The sequence below is a fragment of the Aptenodytes patagonicus genome, chromosome 13 (genome assembly GCF_965638725.1).
Source record: "Aptenodytes patagonicus chromosome 13, bAptPat1.pri.cur, whole genome shotgun sequence".
In the NCBI taxonomy this organism is placed as follows: domain Eukaryota; kingdom Metazoa; phylum Chordata; class Aves; order Sphenisciformes; family Spheniscidae; genus Aptenodytes; species Aptenodytes patagonicus.
Genome location: NC_134961.1, coordinates 340,202 through 366,779, shown reverse-complemented (window position 1 = coordinate 366,779; position 26,578 = coordinate 340,202). Strand labels below are relative to the sequence as shown.

The 26,578-nt window shown below is 50.0% G+C and overlaps 1 protein-coding gene across 2 annotated transcripts in view; it reads right to left on the bottom strand.

The window, feature by feature from the left end:
* Positions 1 to 23,437, bottom strand: part of AXIN1 (axin 1) — a 75,424-nt gene extending 51,987 nt beyond the window's left edge. The window contains exons 1-2 of one of the 2 annotated variants that reach the window (XM_076350972.1): positions 23,387 to 23,437; positions 20,247 to 21,218 (exon numbers count right to left, since the gene is read on the bottom strand). In XM_076350972.1, the coding sequence (XP_076207087.1) occupies positions 20,247 to 21,124 (878 nt within the window). In that variant the 5' untranslated portion in view covers positions 21,125 to 21,218; positions 23,387 to 23,437. Of the gene's footprint in view, positions 1 to 20,246; positions 21,219 to 22,686; positions 22,698 to 23,386 lie in introns of those variants that run through there. The other variant, XM_076350974.1, reaches the window with a different exon arrangement.
* Positions 23,438 to 26,578: the final 3,141 nt, after the last annotated feature.

Below are 26,578 nucleotides of genomic sequence, written 5' to 3'. Positions count from 1 at the left end.
AGCCTGCAGGAAAGGCAAGGCTGGCTTCCCCCTTTTTGGAGCTGCCTGCTGGTCCGTCTGCCTCCCTCCCTGTTTCATCTCCAGCTCTCCTTGCAGTGCCCCGTCCATGCACAGTACTTATGCTGCTCACTCACCCCAGGGTGAGAGGGGTGAGAATAGATGAGCAGAAGAGACAGGGGACAGCATGGAGATGGCCTTGGGAAGGAGAGACTTCAAAAGTCACACAGTGGGCTCCGGCTCTGAATGTCCTTGCAAAGGGCACCCCTGTAGGGACTTTAGGATCTAGAGCTGCCCTGGTCTTGGTTTTATGCCTAACCACTTTTTAAGGCTTTGCTTTGCAAAACAACCAGGTAGGTGAGCAGAGATGCTGCTGCTGCTTTAAAGCTAGCGTGAGGAACAGCCTGCCTGCTGTTCATGGCTTAAATTACAGATTTGCCACAGGACACCAGTACAAATGATAAGGCAGCGGCGCCCTGGCTTAACCTTTGTCAAAGAATTCCTAATCTTCTCCAAGATTAGACTTTTGTTCTTCTTAACTGCCAGCCCAACACGCCACCTAGACTGCAGGGGGCCAGGCCCACAAACACAAATTAATTACATCAGCTGTAATTCACACCTCTGGATGCTTTTGAAGTGACTCGTTAAGTGCTTTTGCATAAGACAGTTGGGGGGGAAAAAAACTAGTAGTGTATCACACTGAAATACAGATTTCTGTTCTGGAAGGAGCACTACACAGATTAAACCCTAATATCGCAACTTGGTGAATTCAAGCAGATACAGTTTGTTTCAGTGCTCATCTGTGTGTCTATCAACTCGCAGAGTCCAACTGGATGCCTCTAGGATCTGCAACAGCAGCAATAAAACAGCCATAACGCGAGCTCAGCTCATCATTTCATCAGTCCGCACCCCAGAATTCAGTCCCTTTCCCTCACAAGGGCTCAGAGACAGAGGAGCTTCCCAGCCGCTGCTGACGGCCGCCCCTGCCCACCATCCAGCCACGCCAAAAGGAAGCTGAAACTTCACTAAAGAAGATGCTGTTCCTCGAGGGCTGGAAAATCCCCCGTCCTAATGCAAATCACAACGTCATCCCCCCCCCCGCAGCCAAGCAAGCCGGGGCCTCCAAACACCACTGCCGTGCAAGAAGTGTTTCAGCTACAGCAACCTTTGCAATACGACCTTGAGGCAAGCAACATGCTGCTGCTGGCGAGTCTCCGGAGAGCGAGCTCAGTATCACCGCTTCGGCCAGCAGCAGCGGACCTGTGGGTAGGACAAGGCCAGGTAACTGCGCAGTCGTTCCCACTGCTCAGCACCCTGCAGGGAAACTTTGAAAGGTTTAGGCAATCCCAAGTTGGTGCTGCACAGCTTTCAAGAGAGAAGGACAAACTTATTTTCCTATAATTCACTGTAAAGAAACTGCAGAGCAGCTCAGTTTGCTCAGAGAAAGACAATTCCCCATCGCGCAGGGTGATGGCTGCAACAAGGAGACCCAGCCGTGCCTGAGCAGTTGGCACTGCTGGAGCCACGCAGATCCCGACCCTAACCCACGCAGCGACAACATCCGAAGGGAAATTGCCGCGCTTCGGTCCTCTCCCAGCTTCCTTCCTGCTCCTTCAACCTGGGGACTACACAGAGAGAAAACCAGCAGCAGCTTAATGACAGATGGGCAAAACCTTTTCATGTATCAGATGATCACTACCCCGAGGCTGATGAGGGAGATAGTGGCCCTAAGCTCATCCTGCTGTAATGGCATGTCAGAAATGCCAGTGGCTTTCTGCCTCCCAGCGAGAGGGGTGGCAGGGGCAGGACGGGGCGCCAGAGACAAGTTTTAGCCATTTTTGCAAGTTTAGTATTCCTACAGCGACCACATGCTGCACAAGAACAACCTCCAAACCAATCAAAAAATTAAAAAAACAAACCCAACGCTAAGGACTAACTGCTTAAGATAAAACCACCACTTATCTCCCGAATGATTTTCCCTGACCCTTTGGTGCACGGCAGTTCTCTTCTGAATAAAAACGTGAGCTATTTACCCAGGGTGGGATTTTCATGAGGGCCTGTAGGTGTGTCAAGGCAAGGTCAGTAAGGAGAATTTTTTTTTTTAAATTTTTTAATTTTTTTTTTTTTTTAAGGCCAACAGCTACAACTTGGAAAAGCTAGCAAGCAAGCTTTCAGGCCCCCAGATTACCCTCCTGGTTTGCAAGAGAAGCAAGAAACTGAAAGTCAAACACAGGCTGAGAACAAATGTTCCAGGTTAAATATGTTAATCAGTTAGATAATTGGAGTGAAAACGCTGCTCAGTGTCCCCGAAGAGGCTGGGAGAGGTTAGCGGGGCAGATGTGGCAAAGCTGCAGAGAGAAGGACACCCGTCCTCCATGAAGTGCTGAGGTTACGTGGTGGTGAAGCATTAAGATATGTCAGAAAATAACCATCCTTTCTTGAATTCGGGATTTTTAGGAGCAAGCAGAGAAACGCAGCTCCCAGGCCCATCTTCAGAGGCACCTTCTAGGCCTCCACCATGAATCAGAGCTGCTCCTCAGTGCTCGTTCCCCAGAAATGCACAGTTTGCAACCTGGAGCAACAACTGGGTGGGTCCCCATGGTCTACCTCCTCCAGAGCTTCCAAAAGCAAGCTGCTTTTGATGGAGGGGTTTCTTTGGGACGGCACAGAGCTCCACGTGTGCAGGGATCCTGCAGCACCAAGCCTTGGTAAGGATGGCGACCACCTCTCCCTGCAGACCCTGCCCGTGGACCATCGTAGCTAGAACAACGCGATGACTCCGACCCAAGGCCAAACTCTTTCTTTGCATAGCCTGGAAAGAATCCCAGCAATTTCAACGACGGCAATCTCCCTGCCTGCCATCTCCAGTGGATTTTCGGCACGGCTCCTCGACGCTGCCGAATGCCGGCTCGATACCCTGCATGAGCGAGTTATTTCAAACATTTTCAGCCTGTGTTGTTGTGTGCCGAGGTAGAGTCGGGTGTGAAGAAAGCATTCGTTGAGTTAACTCTGTTTTACTCAGCAAGTGGAACAAATTTCATCACCCCCTACAAGTCCATTCTGTTTTCTATTTATACCACAGCCATTTGGTGCAGGACTCAGGAGCAGCAGGAACAGGTGATGTAATGCACTGTACAAACAGCATTCTGTTCATACAGTGGGAAAATAAAGTGCATTCTCTTGGTTTCTTTGATCATGCTTAAAACAATCAGATTAGAAGTCACAGATAACCCAATACATGCTGGAGATGAAAGGACTCTGGAGAAATAAATCACCCAAAGTTAGATATTAAGCAAGATTTCTCTCTCAACAATCAACTTATCTGCGGAGAGAGGAGGAATGACCATGTGGTTTCAAAATCCTGCCAGGCATTTTATTTATTTTTATAATACCATAAAGCTACTCCACCCACTTTTTCAGAATGAACGTTGCATTACACAACACATCAAAGGGACTTTATGGCCTAAATTAAGCAATAAAATAGTTGAGATTGTGCGTTATGCTGAAAATTGGCTGGCTCCTGGTGCCTGGTGAAATGGGAGGTGAACACTGCGTGTTCAGAGCACCTGAAGAAACCTCGGGGCGGCATGGCCTGAGGTATCGAAGTGTGTGGCGCTTGCATTTAATAGACCAAAGCGAAATTTGAGGCCTTCAGTGCCCATTGTAACCCTCTCTTGCCCAGGGGATGGTACCAACCCAAGGCATGGCATGGGATATCGGTGCTGGCATGAAGGGCTGGTGCACTGATAGCACATGGCCCTTCATGCCCATGACCTTTAAGGTTCGCTTTATAGGCAAAGCTCTGTCAGAAGCTGTGGGATTCATGGATGTGGTTCCCCATCTTCAACAGCAAGCCAGGCCTTGGGAAAAGGAGATGGGAAAACCTGGGGGAAAGCCGTTGGTAGGTCTGCAGCACGGCCGCACTTCCCACCATCTGGCCATGTCCTGCCTCTCCCACCTTCATCAAAATTACACAAAAATTAGAATGAACTAAAGCCCCTCTTGAAATGTTTTCTGGCTTGTATGCATTTTTAATTGAAAAATAACCAGAAGACGGGATACGCAAGAGTGGTGTGTCAGTGGTAAGTGTTTTATTTTCCAGCTCTGCCTCACGTCCTCACACAGAAAGGTGAGAAATGAGAGGCTATCAAGAGAGGAGAAAGTTGGCAGGTCCATCACTCCAGAGCAGAGCAGGGGCCGAGTTTCCACTGGAGCAGCTCAGGAGAGGCAAGAAAAGTCAACTTGCAATGAGACACAAGCTGGCGGGTCCACACACCCCGGTGCATGCATGTCCTTCCCTTACTGCTCTCAAAACAGGGTTTAAAAAAAAAAAAAAGATTTAATTAATTTGGGCCCTATCATGACTTTCTGCGGCCTGACTCATCGCGTTTGATCTCCCAAGGCTGGCGAGAAGTGTTTGAGCCTGCCCTCGGAGCCCCTGGCGCTCCAGCCAAGTACCAACAATGACTAGACAGACTTCAGCGCCACTCCTTCCATCTATCAATAGAGTCACTGTTGGGCGAGCTGACTCACCGCTCTCCCTGAGAACTGTTCGGCACCGGTTCTCCATCAAAAGAGCAAAAATAAAACTAAATAATTCTATGTTTGCGGAGAGTTAGTTTAGCAAGAAGAGGGTTTTTATTTTAAGGTTTTGTTTTTAGGAGGTTCCTCCAAAGGAAGCTTGCATTGCTGCTTTTGGGTGGCAGAATCGGCCAGGCGCTCCTGGAGGACACTTTCAAGCGGCTCTTGCTTCTAAGTCATGCTCTAAAGGCACAGTGAGGAGAATATTTAAACCTACAGACTGCACGTAAGGAAAATACTCATACACAAAAGTTCTAGAAACCCCCAGGTATGGGAGCAGAGCCGTTCCTAAATCAGCCTGCCTTGGCACTGCATCTCCCAGGGCTGCAGTGGGGAATGAGCGGGCTTTTCATTTTCCCTTGATGTTTCCCCACCCCCTTATACTGAACGTAAAACCCCAGACTGGCCACGTCAATCTACATTACATCTTTCTCCACCACTCCCCAGAGCTGCGCTTGGGCTCAGCGCAGCCAAGCCCGGGTGGAGACAAAGGAGGGGTCAACGTACCCTGCCTGACACTTGTATTGCTGCTGTAAAGCACGAAAACCACCCAGAACTACAACGAAGAATTCCCCAATAACGTCTAAGTTCAATTAAGTAATAATGTTTAATGCCCCACCAAGGACAGATGCAGCTTCGGAAGATGACAATGACAATGAAAGCTTCAGCACGAGCGAGCATGACACGAACCCAGGGAGACGCAAGTTTACAGGTAGACCTTGGCCATGCAACATACCCCCCAACTGTGTAACCCCAGCATCGCAGACCCACATTCCCAGCCCACGCCCTTGGTCCTGGAGGAATGCCACATGGTTGGGCCAAGGGCAGCCGAGCGGCAGCAGCAAATGGGACATGAGGAGCAACTCCCTGTGCAGACATGTCGGACTGGGATAAGACATACTTTTAGTCTGCAGTAGATCCGAGTTCGGTATGGCCATTCAAGACCCACTCTCTGCTGCACATCCACGTACAATCACACCCCGATGAGAACTGGGATTCTCTGTATCTCTCAACTTCCTTCAGGCTGCTAAGCATTAACTAACTGATCTCTGGTATTCATGAACGTCAGCAAGCTCTACCACATCTTCTGACTAACTGCATTTAAGCAATTAATTCCAATTCAATCTGTTCCTCCTGAAACTTCATGCAATACGTCAGAATGAAGAGATGCCACTACCTTGCTAAGAAGATGGTAGCTGTTTGAAGTGTGTTTTAGGAAAGTACAAGCCAGACTTCTGCACAACAAGACATAAAGACGGTATTTAAGGTTTCTAGGTTCTTTGAAGGTCTCCAGGACTTTACAGGAGAGACCAGTCCCAGTACAAACAAGGCACCTGATGCAATTACCAGTCATGGTGGAGTCCCCAAACTTATCTCCATCAGACACTCTTGATTTCCTGTTTGCGGCATTGACAAATACAAAGCTCTACATTACAGGTAATTATACTTCACAGAGGACAACAATTAAGAAATAGCCAATTACATTTTACAAGCTCAGGATAATCAAAAGCTTCCTCAAATATCTAGAGTTGCAATAAGCACTTAGAAATGGCAACTCCCAACAAATTGCAGGTAATTTAGAGCAATTTACACAGATGACATATTTCCCTATCTGTGCTTAAAACCTTCAAACTTGGTTCTGAAAAATACTGCAGGAGTTCCTGGAATGTATCACTACTGATTTCTAAAAATAGTACATTGCCTATTCCTACCTTCACTGGCCTTGGAGGTAAGATGCAGGACCTCTGGTCACCACGCTGCAAAAGAGAAATTCACCACCAGGAGAACAGATTTTAGATCAGATATTTAAAAACATGGGAAGATCCTAACGTGCATACCAACAAACAACAACAAAAAAGCCATTCCTTCTGTTATTTGAAAAATATGCTTGATTTCAATACTGCATAATTTGATTTAAGTCTTACAGTTTTTAAAGGAACAGTTACCTGCTTTATTTGTAACCCAATGCTGTAGCTCCCACGCAGTCAATGCATGAGAACCAGGATCAAACAGCAAATTAAAAATCATTAAATGATTGAGAGGAAAGGAAACATACCTTTTTCAGTTTTAAAGCTCAACCTTTTAGACAGGACATTTAAAAACACCCCTAGAGGTGCAGAGGAGGAGAGATGGGCAAGGATACGATCTAGTGTAGATGGCTGTTACAGTATGGCAGTTTCATCCCTCACTTTTGATGCATATTTTTTGGGGAAAAAAAAAATGCTTTTCCTTGCTCATGTGGCTTGGGTTGCTGGAACTGCACTTTTATCTCAGAGCAGGGCCCTTGTATTGTATTTCACGATTCTGTTCAGTGATGGCTCCCTGTCTCCTGGCCACCAGTCCAGCTGTTAGTGCCATTACTTCAGCTGCATGAGCATATGAATTTCTGCGGGGCTCGTTGTTGCATTAAAGCTGATGAAGTCCTTCAGACATGCATGTGACAGGGGAGGATCTGCTTGGCAGTTAACTAAGAACTAAAATCACAGCAGTATTGGTTGGAAAGAACCTCTGGAGGAGCAGAATAGTCCAACCTCCAGCTTGAAGCAGGACTACTGTCAACACCAGGTAAGGTGGCCATGGCTGATGTACTTACTGAGAACGTGAGTATTTTAAGAAATCTGGTGAGATAAATAGAATTATGATCAGCTATGGTGAGATACTGGAACAGCCTTTTCTGATCTTGCATCATAGGGACCACGGGAAGAGCAAGGAGGAAGGATTACTCAAGGAAAGCCAACAACGTGCTTGAAAGAGCCTAGGACAAGCTTTACCACACTTCTCTCCAAGAAATGACGCATGCTTGTTTTGTCTATATGGGAAGCTGGAGATAGGAAGGATAGTAAAGCGCTAATAAGGCACTCCTCCGGGACTCGGAGGGCACTCTGACCTCAAACAGCTCGCACAGTCAGCAGGTCCCCAGCCAACGCAGGGCCACACCATCTACTCTCTTCTCTATTCCACCACCTCAATCTCGGGTTGCTGCAGGTCGCAGATTGCAGGCGATACTTCCCCACCGCCCTCCCCTCCTTCCCTGCTATGCACCGCTGCTCCGATGCTCCCCATCTCCACGCTCCCCCCAGCACCTGGGAAGGATTTCCCACCCCTGAGGACCCCACCACTGAAATCCTGCTGTTTCCAAATTCACGCTCAAAATACAATTATACAGAGGGAACTGATGCACTGAGTGCTAGGATAGTGAAAGGTGAAATCCAGCAGCCTAGCACAAATATAAACCATGGTTGCAACGTCAGCTGGCGGGGGGGGGACTTGGTGCAGAAGGGTCCTCTGTATGAAAGGGAGAGCTTGTGAAAACCTTTTTAAGGCCCGAAAAGGAGTTGACTGTTTAATACACAGTTTAGATCTGCAACACAAACAGTTGATCCTAAAAAGGAGGAAAAAATTTCTTTTCAAACTCTATCTCCACCATAACCATATTGGCAACAATATGCTTAGAAAGAGACCTCTCTACCATACTCCATGACTGTTTTACTTGTCCTCTATGCCAAATTCAGAGTAACCTGATGTTATAAATCCTGTTCACACTCAGCTATCGCTCGGGACTGAATATAATCCCGTTTGACAAACCTGCCTGTTTTATTAACTTGCTAACTACACGAGTTAGAGAATTTCAGATGCTTGCTCTTATAATCCCAATTTTGCCTACTTGGCATATCAATGTATGTATGTTCAATTTAAAAAGAAAAACTATTTTTAAAATTCAAATTTTAAAGGAAGCACATTTTTCTTCCCTGCTAATTGCCTTCTGTGGCTTGGCAACACCTCTGTGGACAATAGGTGTTCCTGCCACTACTGTCCCATCTGGAACGAGAGGTTTGGCTCCAGTCCCACCCTCTTTCTTCAGCTCAGGCTTCCAGGATGATTTCCAAAGCTGGGAAGTGAGAGGATTATGCTACTCCGCGCCACCCGAGGCAACACACTACACCCAAGTCCACAGCCCAAGATGGGCTACCTGGGAGGGTTTCTGACATTGCTGGTGCCAAGCCACAGGCAGCAATTAACAAGGAAAAAGGGTTGCTCGTAGCTTGACTGCTGGCAATGTGGTTCATGGCTCCAGACAGAAGAACCTACATGAGGTGAGAATGGGAGCAATCCATGCAGAGCTGACTCAGGGCGTCACCATCAGGGACCAAAACCCTGATGACCTTGCTGAGCCCAAGCAACTGCTGCCTCTCAAGTGTATCCTACCATCGGGGAGGCAAATCCAGTGAGCTGTAGGAAGCATCTACCCTTCTGAGCATGTGGAAGAGCTGTGGGCAGGCACTGCAGGACTGCAAGGCCAGCATCTTCACTATAAAATCGGTGGGATATCAGCTTACTTGCTACAGCTCCAAAAAGCCACCTCTCCCAGGCTGAGAGTGCCCAAGTCAATGATATTTGGAAGGGACAGTTGGCTCTCAAGGAGAGGAGCTCTAGCACTGCGTCAAGCAAGGAAAACAGATCAACATGGGGCCAACTGACTTTTCTGCCAAGACTCCTGCAGGATCAGAAAAGCCTCCTTGAGCTCTTGACTAAAGCTGCAGCTGCAGGCAGCAGGGCTCAGCAGGAGGGGCTAGAACAAGCGCTGGGGTTTCTGCCTTCCTTAAATTTGCTCATCTCTTCCATCCAAGCAGCGTGATGGAGCAGCAGAGCTTGACTGGTGAACTGTCCCAGGGACTGAGGGCACCCTGCTAATGTCTGGATCAGAGACGCAACTCGTCGGTCTCAGAGATCCTTCCCCTCTTCTCCCCACTCTGCTGCAGTGGAGCAAAGCGAAAGGCAGCGCAGGCTGCAGCAGGCGGCCACGCCGTGCCTCTCGCTGGAGGAAAAACGCACCCTGAGCCTGATGAAACTGCAAAGTGTTGGTTGCTCGGCAATGACACCCACTGCAGTGCAGGCTGCCCTCCCGGCCACGTGGGCAAGAGCCCTGCCCTGCACGGATGCTTATCTGTGCCGGTGAGTCGGGCAGAATGCTATGTTAGCATAAAAACAACAACCACCCCGAATTTTCAGCCAGTTCAATGTAGCACATTTCCAACTTCCTGGCAATCACAGAGAGAGAGAGGCATCTGAAAAATGCTCCTCTCTCAGCACAGGTTACCTTCTCCTGAATACTGCAGGGCTGAAAATAAAAATACTGTATTTTGCCCAGTTGGGCAGGAAGCAGCAGCACCTGCAATGACATGCCACAAGGAAAAGCACCGTACCTTCCAACGCCCCTAAAAGCAGATGTGGCCCGTCTGCCGCATCCTAGAGAGACCATCCAAAGGAGCTTCCCTCCCTTCTGCCCCGGACCAATACAATCCATACAACAGATACTGCTGGAGGGACATAAAAAGAGGAGAGCAGACAGCCCATAGCGTGGCTGCGGGCACACAAAGCTGCTCCCTAACCAGCTCTCCACCAGTCCCATCGGTGTATTTGTGTCATCCAGCTACTACAACCTTTGCCACCCAAACCTACAGAAAGTAAATCGTAAATCTGCATGAAACAGTTATTAAAATGGTGTGAGACTCAGCACCCTGCCTATGCTAGTGCCAGCTACTGCTACGACTGGTTCCACCTCACCAGCCAAAACTCTGGAGACGGAAAGGCCAGCAGAGACAAAGGTGTGCTGGGTTTACCTTTGAAGGGATTTAGATCTGGAGCACTCAACACTGACAAACTGCTGAGACAGGCATTTACTCAGGTGTATAAACATCACGGACGGCAAACGCCAGCCTTGCAAGAATTCTTCTCCAAAGCTTAAGAATAAATTCAACATGTTTTTAAATAATTATGGATGAATCATTCGGAAAAAAACTTTCTACATTTTATCTTCAGTGGCTGACACTGAATGTGCAGCTGTTTTGTTTTTAATATAACTACATATTCCCACCTACTTGCACTCTTAGTGTGTAGCAGAATACTGCAGGTAGCAGAAAACCTGAAGCATAGGCTGACATTTCCTTTTGGCCTTTGGAAGTGACAGAACAGTTAACACAAAACTTAATTTATTTGAGGTGGGAGGGGGAAAGAGAGGCCGCAAGTTAATTTCCCTTAGAAGCCCGATGGTCCCCACCCAGAAACCTGCACACAAAAGAATACTGCCTTTTAAACTGGTAGGTTAGGTCTGAGACCAGAGCGAAGGTTTGTCAACCATGACAAGCTACAGCTTGTTTAACAGTCGACCGGAGGGTTGAAAAGTCTAATAAAACCAAAGGGCCTTCCATAACAAAGCTGCTGCCACTTGAGGAGAACATTCACACCCATTCAGTAGGGTTTTTTTCAAGCGTGCAAAGGTATTTGGAGCCACTAAAGTGAGCAAAGACACACCAAAACCCAGCAGCTAGAAACTGAAGCTGGAAAAAACCGAAGCGAGCAATAAGGAACACACCGAGAACAGTGAGAGTAACTAACCACGGGAAGAGATAACAAAAATGCTGCATGACCTCCCATCACTTGGATGCCTTTCTAAAATAGACACTTCAGCCTGACCACAAGTTATTGTGCAAGAATCACTGGGTGAAGCTGCATGACCTGTTATCTCCAGGATTACCAAAGGAAAGTTTTTCCCAAGCCTATTTGGAAAGCTTCCTCTCTTCAGAAGGAGGAAGGTTTATGGACCAGTTTTGGCAGGCTCCTCCAGCCTCTTCTGAGGAAGACCCAAAACCACCACTCGCGGACAGCAGGAAGCTCAGCCTTCTCAAATGCCTCCAGTTGGGCTAACTTCCCCAGCCAGCAGCACTCAAATCACCCCCGGGTCACAAACTTCACTGCATATATCTGGAGGGGAAAACCCCACAGCTGTTTTACAACGTGACAAATCCTACACTGCAGTGACACATCCACACATCCTTTGCTGCCCATTTCCATCTTGTTTCAAGCTCATCTATTTTTGCAAGCATTGGCCCATCTTGAAGAAAAGAGGGTCAAGTGAGCCTTTACAAAGTAGCTTTTCCCAAGAGAGGAAAACAAAGCTTCCCTGAATGTGCAGATGTTCAAAGACACATCAAATAGAAATACTTCCACAACAAAGATGACAGCTTCTGCCTTTTCTTTTCCTGGCAGAGCCTTGGGCCAAGCAACAAAGGGGTGACGGTCTTCATCTGGTGCTAGCAGATCAGCAGAAGACACATGCTGTACACACCTGAGGTTGCCAGCATACCCAACGGCTTTCTTTTGTGGCTTTGCTCAAGAAGGAACATTTTTCATTTCCTAAGAAATAAATGTTATGACAGTCACATGGACTGAATTAAAGTACAAAGGCAAGCCTTCTTAGCCAAAGACCCCAACTTTTTATTAAAAAAATAAAAAATACATGCCCTGTGGAAATCCAATCTGGTTAGGGCCATAAGGAGAGCAAGAAGGTTCCAAGGTCATGTTTTACAATCTTTTGAAGCAGGAATTAAGCCGATGTCCGAAGGAGGCATTTCGTGCTGCATTCTGTACAGAGCTTCCCTTTCTTCAGCACGCTGCAAATGTTACAGTGCAAGAACTTGCTGTCTTTGCTCGGGCACTCTTCTTCATACACAATAAAGCCCTTGTGCAGGAGATCAAGGCTGTATTTCATTGATTTGACATGATGGTTAACCTGTGAACTTTGCCCCTGCTAATAGAATAATTTCTATTTGTTGATTCCTCTTTTGGGATCCTCGAGGGTAACAGTCGCTTCAGCCCAGCTCTCATTTGCATGTCTGGTGCCAAATGGTTTTACAGCTCTTCCTTCCGCGGGGCAGAGCAAGGAGAAAGTTAATCAAACCCAGTAGCTACAGCTGGATACGGAGTCCCTACACCTCTCTCCCTGGATCCTACCTGTAATTCCCAGGAGCTCTCCTGCGACTCGGCTCTGATTTGTACTTTGCTTGTGAAAGCTTGGAGAGGTCCTCAGCCACCAAACGATCGATCCCACGTGAATACATGCGCTGGACGGAGGTCCCAAAGCAACCACCTGGACCAGGCTGGCAGCAATGGCAGAACAAGGAAGCCCCTCTTCCAGATAAATCTCACCCAGTCTGAAAAGCTGACTGCCAGCCAAGAAAAAGACCAAAATTTATGATTGAAAAGGGTAAATCTGTTGAACACTAAAGGCACGGTTTTCCAGCAGAGCTAATTCACTCTAAATGTGGACCGCTGAAAAAAAGGCAATCCCACCTCCCCACGCCTACTGCTCTCCTCCTTCCAGCACCAGCATTTCTCTGAACACACCCTGGAGGTAAATGACAAAAACCCCTAAACCTCCAGAAAGAAGGAAAATGAAAATGGAGAGAGGGAGAGGACTGAGACTCTCCAGTCTACAACAGGACAGGGAATATGTGGGGGTCGAAGGGTTGACAGAAGAATAAAACCCAGTAGCTTCTGGTCATTAGCTCTGGAGGTAGGTCCAGGGTCTAACACGAGGTCCTGGTGCTAACCAGTAGGTCTCACTCTCAAAGAGTTTTTTTCCTCTAGCTATAGTTTTCCATCCCCCTGCTGTTTTTCATCAGGATAGGTGAAAGCTGTTAATCTATTAGCTATTTAGATCAGCTAAAGACCTTCTAAAAGCTGGTACTTTAAGGACAGGTTGTATCTTGGGGGCCACAGGACCAAAAAATTCCAGGTCTTACCACAAAAGTATACTCTGGAGTCTTCAAAGGTAAAATCCAATTTCCATGTGGGTTTTATAGAATTTGGATAATATGACTTAAAACTGCAACAGTTCTACTTAAATTCATCACTGCCGTAACAACAGTGAAGAACCCGGACCAGGGCTGCGAGTAATGATGGTTTTGCTTTTACACGCAAGCGTGACCTGCTGCAATTTCATTTCTGAGCATGACTTCGGGCAAAACAGCTTGCTATGGCACATGGCAGAGGGGAACAAGATGCACGTCTCCAGAAGAGACCTTTCCTGAAGTGCCCAGATGATAAGCAGGGGATTCAGGGCCGCACCAGCAAAGGGGCATCTTTGCCCCCCGATGAGCAGGCACTACAGTCCCTGGAACAGTTAAAACCTGAGCCACACGTGTACTGCAGTGGTAGGAAAAAAAATTAGCCTCTTAACAAACAAATCACCCCCAAACCAGCTGACTGCTGGGGACGGTGTATTTCCAAGAGGATTGTCTTCTTTGTAGAGTCCGAAGCCGCACCTCCAAGTGAAGCAGGCAGCAATTAGCTAATTACTGGCATTAGGATGGATGGTGTTGGACCCGTTTTATATCTGATGCACTCAAAAGCGTAGCTCTCTTCCAGTACTGTTCCACTTCCAAATCACCTCCACTAACTCAGCAGCAGAGCTATGACAGCCCATTGCCATGGAAGGGGTTGATACCAAGGCACCAAGGACAACTGGCCTCACCCACCCCGGGACGGCACAACACCGGTTGCTCCACGCCGCCAGGCAGAGCAAACCCCTGCTCTCAACCAAGTGTCAAATCTTTTCAGAAAGATGCTCAGAATTCTATTCACCAGCAATTTGACTTTTTAATCATTTCAATTACTGTGACTAAAACCCTTCAATCAGAACAAAACCGGGAAAAAATAACCCCTCTCCTTCTGAAACAGCCTGCCTAGCTTAACAGACTATACCAAATCGTGAAGGTTTTTGCTTTTGTGGTCTCACATATTTCATTTAATGCAGATAATTAACCTCAGTTTCTAATTTCAAATCCTCCACATAAGGAAGCAAAGTGATTGAATACATTCACTGACAGACGGAAAATTAAAATATTACTACAGCTTCTGCATGTGGCTTAAAAGACAGGGCCTTGCAAAAGATCTTTCTTCTTTTATTTGACTGATTAACTGTAATTTGCTTAATGGATTTAAGGATGAGCCTAATAATCCAATGATATTTCCAGGAACTGATTTATCCTAAATCAGTTCCTGGAAATATCCACCTCCGTTTGGAGTTTTTTTTAAACACAGCAATTTTCTGCACTACGCATACAGCCACTTCTGAAACCAGATTTCTCCGCTGATTTTAATAAAATCAGGCCCACAATTTATTTTAGAGGCACAGTGACTGCATGACTGGCCTTGCACCGTGCAGCCACAGTGCTGCAACTTCTTGGAGTGCCTTCTGAAGCCCCAAACCTAGGGATGACCCACGACCGTGGTGTGCTCCGACAGCCAGCGACCCAGCCCAGAGGGAAGGGAGGACTTCTTGCATGGCTTGGGAAGGTGGGGAAGTCAACGGCTCTACCCCAACACGAGGCCAGCGTGTGTTTTCCCCAACACCCCCACACCCTTCTCAGTCCCTTTTCCACCAAGAAAGCCTCGCGTAACAGGATTTCACAGTCTGTCTCAATAGTTAATAAATCCAGGATCCAACAGACTATTAAAAGGAAAACATCCAAGAGGCAGTCATTTTTAAAACGTCCAATGGTAACTAATTATTCAAGGGATTAGTCCATTATAGCGACAACAAAGAAACTCTTAAAACACAAAGCCAAGTTGAACGGCAGATCAAAACCAAGGTGTACCCACCCTGTGGCCCACCTCCTGCATGCACTTCTCAGTGTCCTGGGACGGGTTCAGCTCCCATTCAGCCTTTTAGCACCCAATTCTTTCTGAAACCGGGCAGAACCCAAAAGCAGAACCCAAAACAGCCCGGCTTCCAGCCCTGTTCTCAAAACACAGTATCTCATGATTTGTGCCATCACTGTAAGTGCACATCAAAATAGGACCATCGCCAACACTGGACCAGACGGGCCGTGGCTCTGCCTAACCCAGCCGTGAAGCCCTCCAAGGATGGAGATCCCCTCCCCTCTGGTGACCTGGGCTGCATCGCCCTTCCTCATGAAGATTTTTTTTCCCCCCATGTCCCCTCTGAACCTCCCCAGCACCAAAAAGAGGGAGATATAACTCCCCTCTCGTGCTTGTAAGAGAAAAGATTCTGTAACCCAAATAAAACTGAATCACAACAAAATAAGGTAGCTGTTTGCTGGAGGAGAGGAGAAAACGCTATTCATTTATCAAAAGAGAGTGCTAAAAGCTTAACTACCTGTCTTTAAAAAGAAGCCAAAGCACTGATCCATAACCAAACAACAAATACACCACTTCATCTTGATTTGTGTAGAGGCAAAGTTATGGGCACAAAAGGTATTCTTCTTCAAATAAAATCCATTTTAAAACTTGGCAACCGCCAGTATAAATACTTTACACTGTTAATGTAAGCATTTCCACGCAGAAGTTTCATCAGCTTAACAATGTATTTAAAAAAGCTGGCGTAACTTCTGTGCAAAACCACCATCAGTCTTTGTCTCGTGTATCTTACAGCGCTCAAGTCACTAAATTACCACTTAGCGCTATTAGCATCAGACCCCACCTCCCTGTTAGGCTCGCTAACTTCTCTCAAGAACAATGCAGAACCAAAACTACTATTCTATAACTTATTTTCTTTCAGTTTCAAAGTAGCCACAGATGCCAAATAGGGTTGTATCGATTACAAGCGTTGTTATGGGCCCAGCAAAATTTTAATTCAAGCTAAGCATCCAAAACTTTTCTTTCCGCCTTTACATACGGGTATAACATGCAGTAGCTGCTTTTTTCCAGCAACCAACCTCTCGTGAAGCTCCAGTAGCCTAGCTCCAAGATGCACATGCTGCGTCTCCAGTTAAAAGAAGCATCAGAAAGACAGTAACACACGCCTTAAACTTTCTAAAGGCAGGCTGCTCCTGCATCAGCGTTTGTGATTTTGCATCCCCAGTTTTCCACCCATTCGGTACAATTAACACCGATTCCTTCACCACACAGTTTTGAGTCAGAAGCGTGCAATTTAGTATTTAACTATGAATGAAGCAGCAAACCTCAAAATTAGGTCTGCCAGCTAAATTTTAGCTTCTTCGTGACGCAGGCCCAGCTTCTGACCACCGGACCGTTTACGCTGCCTAAGCAATGGAGAGATCCCGCATCTTCCCTGAACCGGCCTACGCCGTTCCTCTCCACGTTACAGTTCGTCATCGCACTGTCTCAGACCAGAGGTTGTCACATCCCTCTAAAAGCTCCTTCAGTTGTTTCTCCACTTGCTTTCTCTGCATACCCTGTTATGAAGAAGTGCTGGCTGTATGTTTTGGGGAGGGCTGCTCTCACGCGTGTCCAGGGAGGCTGCCAGTATGTGGGCACAAGCATAAGGACTCTCCTGGTGATTTCTACCAGCCCCAGGGGAGAACCATCTCACCCACCCTTTTCATTCGGACCACCAACACTTGTGAAACGCCATGAGCTTAGTCAGCTCAGCACTCTGGAAATTAAAGCTTAGATCATGTAGCCAGCTTCCTTTAAAAAAAAACAAACCACATGTCTATCAAAGCCCCCGTTGGGAAATTTCTCCATTCGTGCCTATCAGCTCCACCACAATATTCCCCGATGCCCAACAACTGGAGACCTCACCTACCACCACGTCTTCTCATCACCATCCTCCAGGTCTCCCTTCCAACACGTTGTGCACTTCATGACACGAGTCAAAACCCAAAGCAAGCGGCAGAACCAACCTACATCTCCCAGCTTGCTGGTCTTTCAGAAGAGATGAAAGCAGAGCTGCTCACACATAACACCGTATGCTCTTCTTGCTTTCCACCACGGGAAGAAAGCAAAGGCAACGGCTGTGACCACTGCCCCTCAACACTTGGGGAATGGGAAGGGAACCCCTTCTGATGCAAAGCTAAAGAGACAGCAGAAGAAACCCACCCCGACAAAAGACACAACTGTGACCTTTCACCACCAAACACCAAATTTCCAGCTTTTTAAGACGTGTGCGTTTTCCTGGAGCGCTCGAAAACCAGGCTGCAGGGCGGTTCTCAGGCACAGGTTTAATTTCTGCTCTTCGGACCCGAGGAACGCCGTCCCGGCATGTCAGAAGAAGGTTAATGAACGATTTAGCCGCCCTCACAACCACGTTAGTGTCACTTTCGGAAGCTGCGAGTTAATGCCCGAGATCTTCGGGGGTTACCCTCTTTGAAGTTCACTGATCCATAACCAATGTCCAATTAATTTGCAGGAGCCTAACTATAATGACGATTGGCCTTTTCCTATGCATACAAAAACACAGTGGGTAATGGCGATGCTTTTGGCTTCGGGATATTGTCACACATGCACGCACATTTGCACACCTTCAAAATATCCAACGCTAATAACGGGTTGTCTTCTGCCGTTTGAGGAATTTTTTACATTCGCTCTCCTGAGAGCAGAGCTACCGTGTCAAGATTTATGAACTTTCTGCTGCAAAAAATTTGGAGCTGGTTCAAGATGCTCATTTGCTAACAGAGAAATACTTCTACTGCATTTGCTCAGATTCCTCTTTATTTAGGGTTTCCATGGAAGCCAAGGAATAGAAGTTCAATCTTGGGAAGATTAAACAGGCCCTCAGATATAATGCAGAACAGCTTATTTCAACATTCCCTCAAGAACAGAAACAAGAAATTCTTCCACACATATGCAAAAATAAAGGTTTGTGGAAATTTTCAAAATAAATTGGGACCCAGCCTTTCAAATGCTTCATGCAGCTATTGCTTCTTGCTGCAAGCTGCTCTGCCGGCTTCCCGTGCTCTTACTCAGGTGACAAAGTAAATGAACAAAAAGATCTGCAGGATAAAGATGCTACGGTTTAAAAACCAGCTTATTCAAGACAGCTATTGCTATACAACATCCGGGAAGTAAGTTAATTCAACCACAAGGTCTTGCACAAAGAGGAACAATCACCTCATAAATTAGTATCTCAGCAGATTTTTTAGAATAAAAAATGCAGAGATTACGCCATTTGGCAGCATCTCCCATCGCGATGCTCTGGACGCTACCAGAGCTGACATACCAACATTTAAAAAATAAAATAAATCACTTATCTTCAGTTACTCCAGGCTGAGAAACGACTCCTGCACTGGTGAGAACAGTAAACATTTCCATGCCTCCCTACCCGACAGGTCAACGGAGCGTCAGTAGCCACAATGACAGGCTGTTGGACACTACAAATTAGTAATAATGCATTTTTTTCTGACCTCCATCCCCCAGGTAAAGATTTATTTCATGTTGTTCCAACCTGGTATGAAAATGTCCAAGACCGAGGAACTCTACTCCAAAACGCTTCTATTTCACAGCACATTTCTTAAACCATTTTAAAATCTGGCACATGTATATTTAGATAATGGGTAAAGTGCATTTTTTTCTGAAGCCGGAGCTGAGAAGCGCAACGTTGCATGCAGGTTTTTGCTACCTGCTCTAGTAAGGAAACTAAACACAGCTGAACCTCAAATAAGTTATTTTCAATCTTAAAGCCATTATCACTCAAATAAAAACTTACTTAAATCGTAGACTTTTCTAATCCTTCACTTATGGTGAGTACCTGACCGCTCAGTGAAAACGCACTTCAAGAAACATTCAGGGTTTTTATTAACTCCACAGGAAAGTCCCAGGACCCTGGGATTTTGTTTTTCCGACTCCTGATTAAAACAGTGGGAGTCCACGTGAATTCCCTTCCCCCCCCCCCGCAAGAGTTTCACATGCAATGTCCCCTCCTCAAAATCTGTAAGAAAACAAGAATCAAACCAAAAACATTTTGCCAGCTGAAAGGTGCCGAGACCTTGCGCGGGGCGGGATGCGTCTCCAGCTGCCAGCCTAAAGGGACGGCCGAGGGAGATTAAACACAGAAATGCTTTTCATAAGGCAGGCGGCTTTGAAGAGGATAGTTCAGCTACTTCATTTCGTAATCTTCACAAAGCGTCAGATTTTAGCCTAAGCAGGTCTTAAAACAAGGAGATTTTATTTAAAAAAAAAAAAAAAAAAAAAAAGAAGTAGGAATGTGTTCTGGCCGGGTTCTGTTGATTCAGCAAGGGTTAGACACACACACGCTTATTGATCCCAGAGAGCTCCCTGCTAAGTTAATTGTCTGGAATTTTAACGGAGCTCTCAGCAAGTTTCAAAATCCATGTTGGCTGGAAGTGGGTGGGGGACCCAGAAAAAAAACAGGCTGCAAAACTGTGCAACTCCTCCAGTTAAAAAAAACAGCAATTACTTTGATGAAGGGAAAAGCTGCAGCAGGGAACGGTTTTAACTGGATTTGGTGATTCTGACTTTGACACCACTAGAATTCAGTGCTGGGAATCTCGTGTGCAAAGCAGCACCATTTTCAGGGAGCTCTGTGATCCCCGTTTGACCCACATAAACATTACAGAGGTGAGGGTATCTGCTGCAAGCTTCCTGCAGCCTCTAGTTCTGGCTCATCACAACAATTTCCTGGTGTATTTACAAGAACTTTTACCACGAGCCGTACCCGCCTGCGTTCCTGTAACTGAACACTGACCTGCTGCCGGTGCAGGCTACGGTCAACTTGAAACTGCAGCTTGCTCGACTCCCTGCATATGCATGAGGACTGCCCATGGCTCTGCACTGCCCACCAAGCCCTACCTGCCTCCAGACCACGTCCAGCAGCAGTCTCCCCGGGTAAGGAACGTGCTGCAGGGATGATTCAGCGCAATCAGACAGGAACGGCCAAAGACACCCTTAAAATAACCTGCGACTACTTTCAAATAAAGCTTTGCATTCCACCAAAGCGCCAACGCAACACCGTCCCGTACCGATGCAGACGCTCCCCCGTCCCCGAGCGCTCCCCACCACCCAAGGTCCTCCAAGGCTTTCCATCGCCCTGCGCCTGCGGCGGCTCCCTGATCCATTCCCCGGAGGCACCCTGCAGAAGGGACACTGCCCCATCGCTCACCTACCTGAACTCCCTCCCCTCGCTGTAGCGCCGAGCCGAGGCGGCGCGCTGGGTGGCCGTCTCCAGAAGCAGCTTCTGCGTGAGCCTGCTGGATGGTGCCGAGTCCCTGCTGGCCTCGGGCTCGGCCTCTTGGTCACATTTCCACTCCTCGTCCTCGTTCAGAGTTGGCAGATAACCGGGTAACCCTTTACCTGTCCCAGACCCTGAGCTCGGATCGCTATAAATTTTTGGACTTTCCCCACCTGTCCTCGTGTATTCCAAATAAATATCCGACTTAAGGAACAAAGGGTAGGTATTGTCTTCTATCATGCACTGAATCTCTGTTTGGGCCTGGTCAAACATGTCGGGGTCAATCTGCAGTTTCATGACGCAGTCTTTGATGAAGCTTTTTGTGGCCGGTTTGATCTGCCGGGACACAATGCCGTTGTTGTCGAGGATGTATTTTTTGTAAATGGCTTTTGCCAGCTTGAGTCTTTTTTCCTCATTAGACGTGCACGGCTCCAGCTTCCTGAAGCCGCTGCAGGCAAACCAGAAGTCCAGCAGATCGGCGCAGTCCTCCTGTTTCAGGAAAGTCCTGAAGAGGTTGATACCGTCTTGATCATCCAGCAAGGAGTGCAGCGACTCGGCCCACTTCAGGTAGGGTGGAGTTGGTGAAGCACTCCCCTCGGGCTCGTACCCCAAATCCAAATCGGAGCGCCTCGGTGTTGCCGTGGACGTCTCATTTCTAACCACATCGCTTTTACCAGAGTAGAAACCGTGGCTAACTGGCCTTGGATCTGTGGACACGAGTTCCCCCTCCTCACCAGGAACCGGTGGCCTCGGAGCATCTTCAGTGAAGCTTCCTCCAAGGTCCAAGGGGAAGCCTTTCCCCTGGATATTCATTTTTCTGGTCCTTGCTTGCGCAGGAACAGTGGAGGACGAGCTCAAATTTCAAATCACCAATGTTTGTAGCTCCAAGGTGAACAAGTTTGTTCGGCTGAAACAGATGAGAAAAAAAAAAATAAGTGAGCATCACTGTAAATAAACACTCTAAGATTATAAACCACTAGTTTTGCTCTGCACCATTACTGTATTAACACCTCTTTTTCAGCAGAATCAATGGCAAAGCTCTCAGCGACTTCAGAGAGCACAGAACTGGGCTCAAACCAGGCACCCTCTAAAAATGAGTTACAGAATATCCCAAAACTTTACATCCAGCATTCAGCATCACCGATACGGCTGGTGCTACACTAAAACAGCAGCCGATTTCACAACACTGGTGGTTTTACAGGACCCTGGTATCTGGCAGTCCCCACACCCAAGAGATCTACACTCAGGTACCATGCGGTGTCACAGGACACATGCCATCTTCTGCGCTGCCATTAACTCCTCTGCACAGCCTACCTGGACAGCACAGGCACCAGGTCATCCTAAGGCACCATGTTTTTATCGGCTACCGATCTAGCAAATTCTCATCCCCAAACAGGAATTTAAGGCTTGTGAAAAATATTTTGAAAGAATATCCAGTTAGTCCCAAAAGCGAGACTGCACCTTAATCAAACACAGGTGGCTTTTGTACGCTCAAGTGACATACCAGCGCCACATTCCTCGCAAATCTCTGCGTTTTAGAAATACGCTGCGTCGCCTCGTCTAGCTCTAGGGGAATCCAGATGCATCGTTGACCCCAATATTTTGGACATCTGGACTGCATTCTTGCTTCAAATGGGCATGCTAGCACAGGAGCTCAGGTCTGGCACCGGTTTTCATAGACAGGCCATTGAGAAAAGGTTAATTTACGCTAACAACATTGCATGCTACGAGCCTGGGAAAATTTCAGGTCATCAAAGGATGATGAGAAAACCACCTCGAGAAGGAAATCTGATCAAGTACAACGCTTTTAAAGAAGAGTGACGAGTCAATATGGAGGATGGGAGGTGTGGGGAAGGAGGGCAAGGACAATCCCTGGGCCACGACTTCTGCTGCTCAACAAGGTAACCATGATTTAAAGACAGTAGCAAAAGTCTTGTTTTACAGAACAGCATCAGCCTCAAAGCCCCCAGCCCCGCAAAGCACCAGCTGCCCGACGAATTACTCCTTGCACTGGCTTGACTCAACTGCGTGTGAAAATATACCAGGGAAGACACATTTTTGCTCGGCCTCCCTCTCAAAGCTCACCCCACTCCAACGAACACGTCTTTGGGATGCTTTGCCATTTCCCCCCCATTCCCCCTCCCCGGCTGAACCAAGAACGGCCGCCTATGCCGTGCCTCGTCCTTACAGCCCACCTGCCCATCGCGAAATAACCCCAGCGAGACCAGGAGCGGCCGGCGAGCGCGGCCAGGCCCCGTGTGCCCGACCTGCGCCATGCAGCCGCAGCAGCCAGCGCCGCCCTCGCACCCAGTCCAAGCTGCCCGGAGCAGGCAGCCACTGCCCCGGCACCAGGGAACGGGGCTGTTTTTTCGCACCGTGCTGCGTTCCTCCGTCGTTTTCACTTCGACTGTGGATGCGAGCGCTGGGCTCGCGCCCATCTGCCTGGTGAAGGTCCCCAGCTACCCCTGCCTGGGTGCTGGTGACCCCCTTGGGGCAGCCCCTCGGCCCCGGGGCAGCGGCCCCACAGCCATGTCGGGCATTGTTGCGGCGAGGCATCGCTCGCTCCTCGCCCCGGCCGAGGGGGAGCCCCGCGGGGTGCCCGCCGAGAGCGGGCGAGCGCCGGCCGGAGCCGGCGGGGACGAGCCGTCCGCCGCTCTCCTCGGAGGGGGACCCCCGCCTCACGGCCCCTGGCAGAGGCAGCCTCGCCCCCGGCCCGGCCGGGCCCCCGCCGCCTCAAGCCGCCCCGCGGGAGGTGCCGGGCCGGGGCAGGCTCCGCGGGCAGCCCCGGCGCTGACAGGGCGCCGCGCGGGGCCCCCCCGCCGCCCCCGGGCAACTTCGGAGGAGGCGACCCAGGCGGGCCCCCCGCCGCCGCCGCCGCCCCCGGCCCCGCTTGCCCTCCGCGGCCCGGCCCGGCCCGTGGCCGCCGGCAGGCGCCCGCCCCCCCGCGCCCAGGGCGGCCTAGCGCCGGCTCGGCGGCGCCCGGCGCGGCCCCGCGCCTCCCGCCCGGCGGCGGCCTCCGGCGCGGCCTCGGCGCAGGGCCTGGGCTCGGGGCCGCCTCCCCGCTCACTCACTCACCCGCACGGAGCAGCAGCGGCGGCGGCGGCGCGGGGCCCGGCCCATGCGGCTCAGCAGCGGCGGCCCGGGGCGGCGGGCGGCGGCGGGGCGGCGGCGGCACAAAGCGGGCGGCCCGGGACGCCCATGGCCGCGGCCGCTGGCTTGTGGCGGCGACAGGGAGAGAGCAGCAGCGAGCCCCGCACCGCTCCGCTCCGCCTGCGCCGCTGCCTCCCAGCGCCGGGGAGAGCGGCTCAGCCGCGCCCCCCGCGCCCCCGGACGGTACTGCGGGACCGGCAGCCCGCGCCGGCAGCCGGCCGCGGGGGCGGAGCGGGCCCGGCCCGGGGGAGGCGGCGCTGGGGCACACGGGGCCCGGGGACCTGAGGATGGCGGCGGCCGGGCAGGCAGGGGAGCCCGCAGCCCCGGCGCCCCGCGCTCGCTGCTAGGCCGGCGGGGAGGCAGACGGCGGCTCCCCGCCCGAGGAGGCCTCGAGCCCCGCGGAGCCCCAGGCACATGGCCGAGGGTCCGGTGCACGGCGCTGGGGGCCCCAGCAGAGCCCCAGCTGGGCTGGCGCCTCGCTCAAGGGCTGAGCAGCTCCAGGGCTCCGTCTCGCTTTGGCCAAGAGGAGCCCAGCGGAGCTCCTCTGAGCATCCTGGCAGGGGACGGCCCGGGAGAGGGTCACGCTTTGGAGACCTCCAGGGCCTGGCGGAGGAGCTGGCTTGGCTCAGCCGGGAAAAGGCAGCCACCCTCAAAGCCGCCGTGGGCCTCTACTGCTCCGTCCGGGATCGAACGGCAATGTCTTCAGCCAAGCTCTGCCCAGGAGAGACCACACTCCAGTGGGCCCCGGGATGGAGGAGCGCCGTGGGTGCTCCACCAGCGGCTCTTGCCCCCACGAACAACTGGAGCTGGTTTAGAGACCGCAGCGTGTGTCCTGCTTCTCTGAGCAGGGCAATTCTGCGGCGGGGCGAAATAAGGGGACTCGCCAAGAGGTGGCACTGTATGGACTGAAATGGGTCAAACAACATGGAGACTCCCGAGAAAGGCAGTGGGGAGCGTGTCTTACCCCAAGATGGAGCTTCGGGCCAGGCAGGGTACCCCGGCACTGAGACTGCAATGCTGTCCCAGAGTGATGGGGGACATTGCAGGAAGAAGAAAGATGCAGAGACTGAACGAGAGTAGCGCGACGGGGAAGTGCAAAGCCTGCTTCTTCCCTGGAAAGCGATGACACACTCAGAGCCCTGGGACTGAGCCAGGCAGCCCCCTAGGTACCATCCCAAAAGCTGAACACGCAAGCAAGCCCCGAGACAGTCCTCTAAAAATCAGAAATTACTCTCAAAGATTTCTGATAGGGATTGTTTCTGGTTTTTGATGCAATTATTCTCTGCATGTGCCTGTTTCCATGCATTTAGGGAACGCTTTCAGAAACATACTTTTTTTTTCCCAGCTTTCTGAAACGCACAGAAGTCCACCCCAGGCAGCGGTGCTCCCCTTCCCGCCCCGGCACAGAGCCCGGCAGGACGGTGCAGCTCCTTGCTCTCTTTCATGTGAACGATGCTTGGAGCTGATTTACATGTGGCAGTGCAACACTGATCTCTGCATAATACTAGAAAGCTGATGTGGGATTCAGCTGGTAAAGAATTAAAGGATGGGAATATAATTAATGCAATCAGCCCGGTTTCTGGAAAATAGCTCTTGTCAAACCTTGATGTCATCCTTTGAAGAGATTACAAGTTTGGCTGATAAAGGTTATGGCATAGAAATAATAGACCTGGACTCTGTTCAGGCATGTGATTTAATCCATATAGTATTCTGATTAAAAGTCAGCACAATACAACATCAAGAGAGACACCTTAAAGGGACTGGGAGCTGGCAAACCGACAGCCATCAATGGGGAATCCCGGCAGAATGGGAGCGCTCTCAGTGGGTGTCCGGGGGTTGGATGGGAAGCCCAATGCTATTCAGCATTTCCATCAATGGTCTAGAAATAGATTAAAAAGCCCTGCTGAGAAAAATGCCGGGGCCAGGGAAATGAGAGGGGCAGGAGACACGGATGAGGTCAAGACAGCTGTAGAAAACTTCGTAAGCTGAGTCCCGGGCAAATAAAACATGGTTGAATGCGAGCAGCTGTGAAAGGATCCCTCCACTGAGCACAGGGCCCTTCTGCTGGAAACCCACGCTCTGCCAAGGATGGGCTCGGGGGGGAGTTTAGGAGGCAGGAGGGACAGGGCGGGAGCAGCAGGCTCCCCACGGGGGATGTCCTGGCTGGGACGGGGCTGGGCTGGGCGCTACAGCAGAAGGGGTACCAACATCTGCGTTTCAGAAAGGATGCTGAGACATTAGAGAGACGGTGGAGAAGAGCTAAAACTGGCCCCTGCTTTGCAGGGGGATGCCTGAGAACTGCAGCCTCCTTGGCTAGTTCAAAGGAGCCCCAGAGATGCCTCGATTATAGCGCTTAAGCAACTTCATGGGTGACAGACAATCAGGTATTAGAGAGCTTTTATCTCCCAGAGAAAGGCCCAGCAAGATTTCATGGTCCACACTGAGTTTGCATGAGAAACCAGAGATAGATTTCTCCGTGGCAAGGTGGGGATCGAAGGGGTGGGGGTGAGGAATTTGGGTGCACCAGGATGCAGGTGGCTGAAGTGCCGGGGCCTGGCCTGCCCCGGGGCTGCTTTCTGCTCCTCAGGGCCAGGCTGGACCTGGGGCAGTGGGAGAAGTGCTGGGGGCTTCTCTTGCACCCACCAGCTCCCGGCCGCGTTCCCCCAGCTCGGGGGACAGAGCCCGGGGTGAGGAGCCAGCTCCAGCCCAGCCAGCGGGTCTCTTCCAGCAGCACGGGATCACCGAGTGCACGCTCCATCCTCGTGCCCTGAGAAAGCGGAGCCAGCGCTGCCCTGTCCAGCAAAGGCAGCTGCCCCTTTGTGGGCTGGAAGACGCGAATTCCCCGCAGACTGATGCCAAGCCCTCCCGGTGCCTCGCCATTTTCTGGTCCTCTAGCAGGGCTGAGCAGGGCTGGGAGAGCCATGGGCTCCCTCTGGAGCCCCCTCCCTGCCTTTCACACCTCAGTTCGCCCACGCTGAGGAGCCCAGTCCCTGCGCTTTGCCAGGGGCCAACATCAGCTACTTCCCGATTTACCTGGGGACATCAAACAGGTGAAAAACCAAACCAAGCATCCCTGGCTACGCGGGGGGAGACATCAGCCTGCGAGGTCTTTCAACA